The 11,008-nt window shown below is 33.3% G+C and overlaps 1 protein-coding gene across 1 annotated transcript; it reads right to left on the bottom strand.

The window, feature by feature from the left end:
• Window positions 1–1,973: 1,973 nt before the first annotated feature.
• On the bottom strand, window positions 1,974–7,287 carry LOC123894001 (probable leucine-rich repeat receptor-like protein kinase At2g33170). The gene is made up of 3 exons (XM_045944232.1): window positions 6,595–7,287; window positions 3,107–6,074; window positions 1,974–2,708 (listed from the first exon to the last, which is right to left on the bottom strand). Exons 2-3 carry the CDS (start codon window positions 6,057–6,059, stop codon window positions 2,323–2,325), a joined length of 3,339 nt encoding a protein of 1,112 aa, XP_045800188.1. The 5' UTR covers window positions 6,060–6,074; window positions 6,595–7,287; the 3' UTR covers window positions 1,974–2,322.
• Between the last annotated feature and the right edge of the window lie 3,721 nt (window positions 7,288–11,008).

Genomic DNA, 11,008 nt, shown 5'->3' with positions numbered 1-11,008 from the left:
GGCAGTTACAAGTTCATAGAGTGGTGGTTCACGGTAGCAAATGTATCTGCCAAAGAGGTTAGCATTATGACGCTCAAGTCAGGATGAGATCAAGGGGGTTGAGTGAAAGTAGAAACACTGTATCCTACCTTGACGCAAACGTGGTTCACACTTAAATAGGTGAGCAAGTTGTAACTGCATATGCGATGTCTAAGGGGAATACATTAAACCATTGAGATCAATATCTAACGGCTTAGAAGTTTCAGAGGGATGAATTCATTGTGATGAGGTCGAGTACGGTATACCTAGATTGAGCAGTTCGAAACAAATATTATTAATAATTTATGCTTCTCCAATTTTATATTATTTTAAAAAATATTTAATTTTGAAAAAACAAATTTAAATTGTTATAATGATTAATGGTTAAATTATATTTTTTATCCTCACAAAATTACCTATTTTTGTCCCCATAAAATGTTACTCCATATACTCTGAATTATTTAAGACTGGATGCTCTCCTGTCAAATGGAGAGTCCAGTTCAATCATAACCATTAAAATTAAAAAAGATAAACATTTTAAAAATTATAAAAGGTGATTGAATGGTGTGGATGATCACACATCAGGAAACTGGAGAGTTTCATGGGAGACAATCCGTTCTCGAATTATTTGAATTTGATTAAGCCCTAAGAAAGGAAGAATGATCCCTTTATTTAATTCCAAACAAGCTACCTTCCTAAATTTTGGGTCAAAGCAAGAAATACATTTTATTCACTTAAGAAGCAAAGATCAAAATAGATCTATATAGCAACAAATTTTCTTGGTAACTTAAGTCCGATTCAGCACAAAAATATATTAATAAATCTTATGATTTGAACTATTCAAAGGAAAGTGGTCTATGAACTATTTGTTAAACCATGTTGCTTTAGCTTCAATCTGAAGCATATTGACTAAAGTACATAAAAAAGTATTAAAAAAATACATCCACGAAATTCAAGTATTGAATAGTAGACGTTCACATGGAGAAAACTTGAAACCGTCCCTTTGATGCATGGAACTCTACATTGCCAACCCATTGTGTGCATGTATATTAATAATGAATAATGCAAGTAAACAATTTAATACTCCTCCCCATCCTTTTTTTATATAAAAATTTATGGTAAGAAGATGATGTCTCGAAACAAAGCAAGAAACATCTTGAAGCTATTACAACACTTACAAAAGTAATTACATTTATTTTCCTCCAAGAATACTAACAGGCTCTCGAATCCGGGATCTCTTGAATTTTAGACCTCTGTTTTTACTACTAGACAAAACCTTGGAGTTTCCTCTCTTTTCTTTTTATATAAGAAAAATATTACAAACATATGTGGATTAAGGAACTACTTTAAATGTTGCGTAAGTATGATTCGGGTGGTAAAAAAATTAGGAAATTTTGTTGTGTTGGGATGGGGATTCGAATATGCAATACTCTTATTTTTTGTATTTATTTCGCGGATGTTTTACTGCTAGACTCTTTGAAAAAAGAAATTACTTTAATAGTAACTAATGTTAATTAATTTATGTTTCAAAAAATACCCTTATTATTCATTGGTGACACCAATTTTCAAAAATATAATTTTTCATTGTTGTCTTGTGACCGTGATATCGGAGGCTTTAGGAAAGTCGAGATAGGAGAGCACTCGTATCAAAGGTGAATTTCACTATTTACATGTATAAAAAAAAAATAAAGTCATGTTAAACGGCGTCTCAAAAGCACGTGGATCACTTGTACATACCAAAAAAATAAAAATAAAAGATAAAGTTAATATTGGTAAGATAACTTTTTAATATTGAATGGAAAAATTTCAAGACAAAATTTTCTTATGACCATTTTTTGAGACCTTAGAGATGTTTTAGAGTTGGGATCTTAAAGATGGATCATTCTTAATTGTGACCTGAATCAAGTTCCAAATTGTTACTGTATCATAATAGAAAAACTTTGCATGATAAAATATAGAAATTCAATATAAACTTAAAAGCTAGATCAATGTTACATGAACAAATATAAAATAATTATTTCTCCCTACATCAATAATAACCTTAATGATACACAATCAATGGTAATTCCCAACTGTACAATAAAAGTTACTATACTATATTCTAAAAAAGAAAATACATAACATGATTAAATCAATAAAAAACAAGTATAAAGTAAAATCCTCAACTCTAGTAGCATAATGAAGTGAAAGAAATGTACAAAAATCATCATCCTACACTCTCTAAGTGGAAAACAAATAAATGAGAAGAAAAATACTAATAATTTGTTAACAAAAATCTCTCTCAAGAGAAGTTGCAGCATACTTTCATGTGCTATCTTTGGAAGGAGGGTTGTGGTTTGTTCGAGTGAGTGTTAAATTTCCTTCTCGCTCATTTGACTCGATGAGCATCAACACAACTTCGCGCATTGATGGTCTTTTAGTAGGAGACATACTTGTGCACATTAAAGCAAGTTTCAAAACAGTGAGCATGTGATTTATAGTTATTTGGTCTTCGAGATCTAGACGATTGTCGAGCATCTCTGAGCTCAATGTATTGTTATTGTTCCGAATACGGTTTCTTGTCCATGTGACAAGATCACCTCCTTGCTCCATTGGTTGAACCGGTGTTTTTCCAGTTAGCAATTCCAAGAGCACAACACCGTAACTATATATGTCGCACTTCTCTGTAACCTTCATGGTATATGCATATTCTGCAACAAAAAAAAAATTGTTTATAGGCATGAAGTGAAACTGCAGATCATGATGAGCTACGAAACAGGACTCTAAATAATATATATCCTTCGGCCTTGTTTGGATAAACAACTTAATCAAATGCTTATTATATGAGTAGTGCATATATATATAAGTTAATTCTATAACAAAAGATAAAATAGAGTTAAACTATTTTCATATAAGCTATAAGCTGTTTTCATATGCTATCACAAAGAGTTTATGGGAATAAGCCGAAAACAATTTATAGAGATCTGATAAGCTGTTTTCATAAGCTCTACCAAACAATCTCACATGCGCTTATGAAAGTCATAAAAAAATATGTAAAGTAAAAGAAATTCACTGCTTTACTGACTAATAACGTAAAATAAGAGCTTACCAGGAGCAATATAACCATAAGATCCGGCAACTGCGGACATCGATTTTGACTGAGGCATGTCAATCACTTTTGCCAAGCCGAAATCACCAACATGGGACTCAAAATTTTCATCAAGCAGAATGTTGTTAGATTTTATGTCACGGTGAATAATCTTCGGCTTACAGTCATGATGCAAGTAAGCAAGACCTTCGGCAGCTCCAAGAGCAATCATGAATCGAGTCGGCCACTCCAGATTACTTGCAGAACCATGCAATAATTCACCTAAGCTACCTCTTTCCATGTATTCATAAAGTAAGAGATTTGAACCTTGGTGATAGCAAAAACCATACAGCTTCACTATATTCCGATGCCTAATCCTTCCTAGAGTCGATATTTCAGCCCTGAAACTATTATCGACGTTGTTCCCCTCCCGGTTCGATGCTAACTTCTTAACAGCAATGGTCTTACCAGATTTCATAACTGCCTTATAAACTGTTCCACATGCTCCGCTACCAATGACATAACTTTCATGAAATCTTTTTGTAGCTTCAAGTAAGTCTTGGAACGTGAAACCATCCTTTGGAGGAAAATAGATATCTGAATCCGGAGATTGAGTTTCTGTGTCTGCAAATGAATCAACAGCCTCTCGAGGTTGTCTCATAAGATATAAAATAACTAAAATCAAAATGAGAGAAACACCGCCGACAGTAGCTGCAATGATCATGACAATTTTAGCACGAGGAGAATCAACGTCTTTCACATGAGGAATCGAGCGAGAAGCTGAAATGCTATTGCAGTCAATGAGAGGTGTACCACAAAGGCCTATGTTACCACCAACAAAGCTGCTTACAGCCATACTTTCGAAAATTTTAGTGGAAGGGATAGGTCCGGAGAGGTTATTGTATGAGAAATTACACCCCATCAAGCTTGAAAGCGCGCTAAAGGTACTTGGAATTTCACCTTCCAAATGGTTGTTATTGAGAAACAGATTTTCAAGCATATTGAGATTGCCAAGCCGAGATGGTATTCTTCCAGAAAGATTATTGTAACTGAGATCCATTTCAATCTGTAAGCTCGAAAGAGAACCTAACTCGGGAGGTATTTCACCGAAAAACAAATTGCCATCCATCCGCAACCAGTTCAAATGAGACAGATTGCCTAATGCTGGAGGAATATTTCCAGACAATTTATTGTCGGAGAGCTTGAGAATCTCCAAGTGCTGAAGTGTTCCAAGTTCATTTGGCAAAGAACCAGTAAAATGATTCTGACTGAGATCGAGCCGCTGCAGCCTTTGGCACCAAAAAATTTCTGGTGGGATTCTTCCGGTGAAAAGATTTGATGAAACATTAAAAGTCACCAATTGAGAGAGATTTCCTATTTCTTTCGGCAACCCCAATGTGAAGTAATTGTTTGCAATGTGAAGCCTTTGCAAGTTGTGGCAGTTTGCGATCTCATGAGAAAGTGGACCGCTGAACCTGTTATCATTCAAATCAATGGCTGTTAGATTCACCAGTTTACACAGTTCCGAAGGGAAACCACCGGTAAGCCTGTTACCGATCAACAGCAACTGTGCCAACGATTCACAGTTTAATATCCCTGTCGGTATGTGTCCGTAAAGCCGATTATTTGCTACATTCAACATCATCAAATGAGAGTTTCGGCATAGATGTGGAGGTATACTTCCTGTCAAGTTGTTGTCAGAAAAATCAACCACCCAAAGACGACTATGAAGTCCAAGTCCCTGAGGAATAATACCGCTTAAGGAGTTGTCAAAAAGTTGCAACTGCGACATATGAGTCAAATATTGGAAGCTATGTGGAATCGGACCCGTAATGTTATTTATCGATAGGTCCAGCTTCGTCAGGTTCTTCAAGTTACCGAACTCATTTGGTATAACACCGGTTAAATGGTTCTCAAAGAGAAAGAGCAAACTTAGACCACGAATTTTGCTGAACTCTGAAGGGATATTTCCGACTAAAGAGTTCTCCGAGAAATCAATGTGCAAGGCTTTAGAAAGATTTCCAATTTCCCTTGGAATGGATCCATTCAACTTATTCCTGTAAAGATACAACCACTTCAACGATTTCAGGTTCCCAATCTCACGAGGTAATGGTCCAATGAGATTATTCCCGTATAGAGCAAGGATCTCAAGCCTGCTACAATTCCCAAGCTCTTTAGGAACAACCCCTGATAACTGGTTTTCCCATAAAACCAATTCTTTTAATCTTTCGAGCATCCCAATCTCACTTGGTATCTCCCCTTCGATCTGATTTTGAGCAAGACCAAGACGTACCAAACTCTTACATCTGCCAATTTCCTTCGGCAAGCTACCAGTAATGTTATTCGCCCCAGCTCTGAAAGTTGCAAGATTCTTAAGATTTCCAACCGAATTCGGCAAAGGGCCGACAAGAAAATTGCTATAAGCAATTAACTCAACCAATGAACTCAACTTTCCAAACTCGTCCGGAATAACACCGGAGAGTTTATTGTTGCAAATATTCAAATTTCTCAAAAGGGAGAGTTTCCCTAATTCAACAGGAATAGGTCCCTCGAATTGATTATTGTTCAAGTAAAGATATTCTAAACTCAAACACTCACCAATCTCCTTAGGGATATTTCCAATAAGACTATTGTAAGCAAGATTGAGATAAGTTAAATTGGTAAGTCCTCCAATGCTAGCATTTAAAGTTCCAGAAAGATTCATAGAACTCAAATTAAGCGAAATAACCACCGGATCACTACCAATGTTATAATCATAACTACAATTTACACCTATCCATCGACATGGAGTTTCATCACTAGAATTCCAATTTACCAAACCATTATTTTTATCATGAATTCCATTTTTAATCTCCAAAAGGATTTGTCCCTCTAAATTCAAACCTTCTGTGCTACAAAGAAGTAAAGTCAATAGCAATAAAATAACATAATGCCTTTTTGCAAAGACACTCCCTTCCTTGATGTTCCTAGACATCTTAATAATCAATACCTGCACAACCAAACATCAATCAATTACTTAACTAAGTGACTAATTAAATTCTAAATGGAAAACATAAAATTATCTATTTTTGGTAACGATTTATATTTAGTACATAATCTCAAAATCCAAACTTATTCCTAATATAGAAATGTTAGTGGTTAATTTCAATGCAGCATAGACACTCCTCAGATTAGATGTGTCCCACCAATACATATAATTGAGTTCAATTATATCATTTTCTCAAATTACTATCGGTGTCTGTGTCGTGTTGATGTTCATACTTCATAGATTAATTTATTTGTTAGGAAAATGAGAATTTATTAGCGGGATCGAACTCAGGACATCATTAATGTCTCAACCTTAAACAACTGAACTACACCTTAGGACCTCAAAATTCACAATTAAAAGGACCAATGAACTTATAGACATGTACAAAAATTCCAAATGACATATACCCAGAATCTTATAGCTTATAATGAAACAATTCAAAATTATGTGAGAAGAAAAAGAAAAACAAAAAACAACATACCTTTAATTAATAGGCCATCATCCCTTTTCAAAAGAGGAACAAGTTCACCAATTAGGATCAAATGAATCCTTATGAAACAAAATTGTTCAGAATCAACTCAAACTAAAAAAAAATTAAAAAGAATATACCCACTTCACCTTTTAGCATAAAAAGTGAGGATCTTTGATCTAAACAAGAATAAAAATAGAAACCCCTATATTGAATAATAACTAATAAAATCAAGAAGAATTGAATGAATCACAGAAAAATGAATATGATAGATAAAAGGGTATGTGTCAAAGTGAAAGAAAGAACGAAATGATAAGTGGAAAGAAAGGATCTTTTTTGGTGGGTGAAGTTGAAATGGCCGACAAAGCATGGTTTGATAATTGTTTCATAGGATGATTATTTAGGTTGTCTTTTCATAACACTAAAAGGGTCTTTATTATGATTCATTTATTGAACACACTTTTTAATTAAGTGATGAGAAAGAAACAAAGAAGAGAAGAGAAACGTGTGTGTGATGCAAAGGAAGAAGAAGAAGTAGTTAATATATTATGGGTAAAATTTGGAATTTTGTGTTTGTTGGTGGTGGGGTATAGTAGTAGTTTTTTACTAGTTTTGGTTGGTAGGTAAGCAAAGGTTGAGGCTCTGAAATCGGTGTAAGTTAATGGTGCTGCCTGCTGTAGATGTTACACTTGTTGTTTTGTACTCAGTCAGATTCACTACTTGCGTTCTTTTTTCTACGCGTCACTTGTTGTTGTAGTAGATACTTAGTAGTACAATAAATCTTGCTTTTTTTACCACTAGTGCTTGGAATCATTCGGTCTCAACTTTTTTTACCACTAAAGGTTGAGATTCATTCGTTTTAAAATGAATCTAAAAATCGGAGGGAATATAATTAAATTATAGATTTAACATATTATTTTGTGTAATTAAGAAAATTGAATTCTCTCCCTCACTTTCTATTATGGTATCTATGTTGTTTTTATGTAATTACTGATAGTAGAAGTAATAGTTTTAAAGAGAGAAAAAAATATGAATGGACGGTTGAGATGATGATAAAAAAAGATGATGAATTCAAGAATATCTAGATTCATGGACAATGAAGTGGGATCAATTGTGGATTGAAATGTTGAAATTGTTAAATCGAACGTGATGATTGGAATTCAAACTTTATGTGTGAGTTTTCAATAGTTTATCGTCTCATCTTTCTATAAAAAAAATAAAATGTATTGAACAGTTTTATTTAGATTTATCTTGTTAACACCCGTTCAACAGTGAGGCAAGTTAATATAGGTGGTCGAGTCTAAAGTCTCATCTTATCTTCGTTTATTGGTGAGCTGATAAATTGCCAAGTCGTTACATAAAATAAAATAAAAAACCTGTTTTTTTGCTTGTTCTTTTTTATATAATTTTTCTTTTAGTTAAAAAAAAAAAAGAAAAAACAAACAACAATTAAAATAAGAAAAATAAATATTACGTTAAATCATTACTACAAAATAAGAACCAAACATAATGATTATCAATAATGTATCGTATATTTTTTTGTATTAACCATGTGGTTTTTACAGGTGGGGTTCCGGTAATTCAGAATTTGACAGCAAAATAAGTAAAATTTGCTCAAAATTGTTTTCATCATAAGTCGACCTCGGAGCCTAGGGGAGCCCTAATATTGATAATATTCTATAAAATCATAACTACAATAATGCGCGTGTGTAATAAGTCCTTTTATGTAGTTGGGTCATATTTCTAAGCCAACAAGAGTTTTTTGAACTAGCCATAATATGAATCATAACGATAACTTCATAACTTATCAACAAATTATAAATAAAATGAAAAACTGATAGATTTTATAAAACATGCGAGCTGGAAAACCTTGCCCCCATTTTTTCAGTTGGGAGGCAACTTAAGCAGTCGAGTTCAAAACTTTGGCTCAATCCGTGAAGAATAGTGAGTTAAATAGGTTGGTACGACGGATTAGACCCGTTTTCCACCTGTATACTATATACAAGATTTTCTTAGCCTATTTTTTTATTTTAGCAAGTATCACCTGAAAAACTCAAACATTATTAGTTGAGTTAAATCTTATAGACAAATTTTCTTCGATTTTTATATAGCATTTTTTATATTAATTTTTTAATGGGATTAATAATTTCTTGGTTGTCCTAATATTTCAATTTATAAGGGAAAAGTAGGGATGTCAATTTGCATTTGTAAGTGGAAATTTTGGGAGTGACCGGCTCATTTGGAAAGTCATAGGCAATTGGAATTTTTTTTCAATTTTTCTCTCCATTGGAATTTTTTCAATTTTTCTCAATTATTATACATCTACCATTCAATTTGTGAATTTTCTTTTGTTTGACATTTGGGGCCAATTTTAGTTTTGGTTGTGGTTGTGGTTGTTTGTTGTGTTTGGAGGGGTGTATTGACATTGTTCTAGGATGTTGTTTTAGTTTTCTCATATGGATGATGTTAAGGGTTTTTAGGAATTGTAATTGGTGTAGTTGAAATCAGTGTTTTAAAAACCGGACCGGACATCAAACCGGTGAGGGCACTGTGTCACTGGTTCATTGGTCGAACCACTGGGTCACTGGTCGAACCGCATGATAATCCGATTTAAACCGGATTAAACCAGTGGAATGAACCGGTATCTATAATAAAACTATATAGTTATTAAACTAGATCGAACCGGATGACTTGGTCTCCAAATAAATCTAAAAAATATCGTGCATCTTAAGAAACTAAAATTATCATAATTTCTTATAAAATAAATTATAGTAATTTCACACCAAATTTTTTTTTTGACACCTAAAAAACATTATATATATACTATATTAGTGTTTTAAAATATCATCATATCACATATGTTAGTGGTTTTATTAGATAATTTAATATCATTGCTACTTATTTAATTAATGAATTTTATATTATTATTATTTGAAAGACACCTCCGTAAATAACAAATAAAATAATACTATTTTTATTCAAAAAAGAAAAGAAAAAGAGTTTGGGTTGGGCCTTGATTTTAAAAATCCAACTTAATGAAACCCTACAGATCAATTTTTCAGTTGTCAGCAGCATCGCCTCCACTTCTCTTTCTCTTTAGATCTCAAAATTAGTTTCTCAAATTACAGAGCACTGTACAAATACACAATTTTTGTCTTTGCTCTTCTATACAATTTTTGTACTTGCTTGTTCTTCTACAAATACACGAAATCACAACTCATCCCTTTCAACTCAACTCTCTATTTTATATTTGGGATGGTGTTTGTTTTGAGATTTCATGAAAACATTTTATCCTTTCCTTCTCATTCTGAAACCAAAATTCGAAAACAATATTATTTTCTGGCTTTTTCTTGCCGTACCGTCACAATTGGATGTGGATGTGGAGGATAATTTGTTCTATTCAGTCTCTGTTTCTCTTTCTCGTTCATATTTCTATTTTCGTTGATTTTCATTATGAAAAAAAAAAAAAAAAACGATGTCGTTTCAGCGCAGATTAAAGAAGAAAAAACAAACGCAGTTAAACCGCCGGTTTTCAAAACCGCCGGTTCGCCGGTTCTTACCGGTTTTTCCGGTTTTTTCCGGTTCTTGCCGGTTTGACTGCTTACCCGGTCCAGCAGTCCGACCAGACCGTTGTACCCTCCGGTTCCCGGTCCAACCGGTTCGACCGGCCGGTCCGGTCCGGTTTTTAAAACACTGGTTGAAATTCTTCCTTTGTGAAGAGCTTGTTTGAGTTGGTTTTGCATATTGTACTCATCTTACACTCAATTGCGTTATTAATAAAATTTAAAAGAAATAACGGGTCAAATGCTTCACAAAAGAAAGAGATGTTACATCTGCATTTAAAATCTTAAAGCATTAAGTTAAGTTGAACCACAACTCTGATACGACTTGTTACGGAGTTCGAGGAGCTCGGGAGAAAAATAGATCAAATAGCTCAAATACTACAAAAGAAAGGCCACATCTATACTCAAAATTTATATTAATAGGTGACCTCTTTTATAAATTTGAAAACTCTTCTCATTAATAGTCAAAATGATATTCACACTTGAAATCCAATAGTGTGTATATACTTCTATTTGTTAAGATTTGATTCTTGAATTATCGTTTAACACTTTCTGTTAGACCCATCATTTGTCGGTAGTTTTTTTAAATATTTTCAACAAGCTATACTCCTAAAAATAAATAAATTGCTTGGTTGATAAAAAAAAAAATTGTATTGCCACTACAAAACACACATATAGACGTATGCACATATGTAATAATTATATGTAAAAATTAATACATAATTATTTTAAATTAAAGATGACCCCACCAAATATCCAACCAGTATTCCTAATGACCCTACTAATCTAAGGACACATAAATAAAAGTTGGGTGATATATATAAAAGCTTTCCATCCAATGGTTTGTCTCTATCAAAGTTAGG

This window comes from Trifolium pratense, linkage group LG1 (genome assembly GCF_020283565.1).
Source record: "Trifolium pratense cultivar HEN17-A07 linkage group LG1, ARS_RC_1.1, whole genome shotgun sequence".
Lineage (NCBI taxonomy): Eukaryota > Viridiplantae > Streptophyta > Magnoliopsida > Fabales > Fabaceae > Trifolium > Trifolium pratense.
Note: the sequence above shows the minus strand (reverse complement) of the source record. Positions and strands in the feature narration are given on the sequence as shown.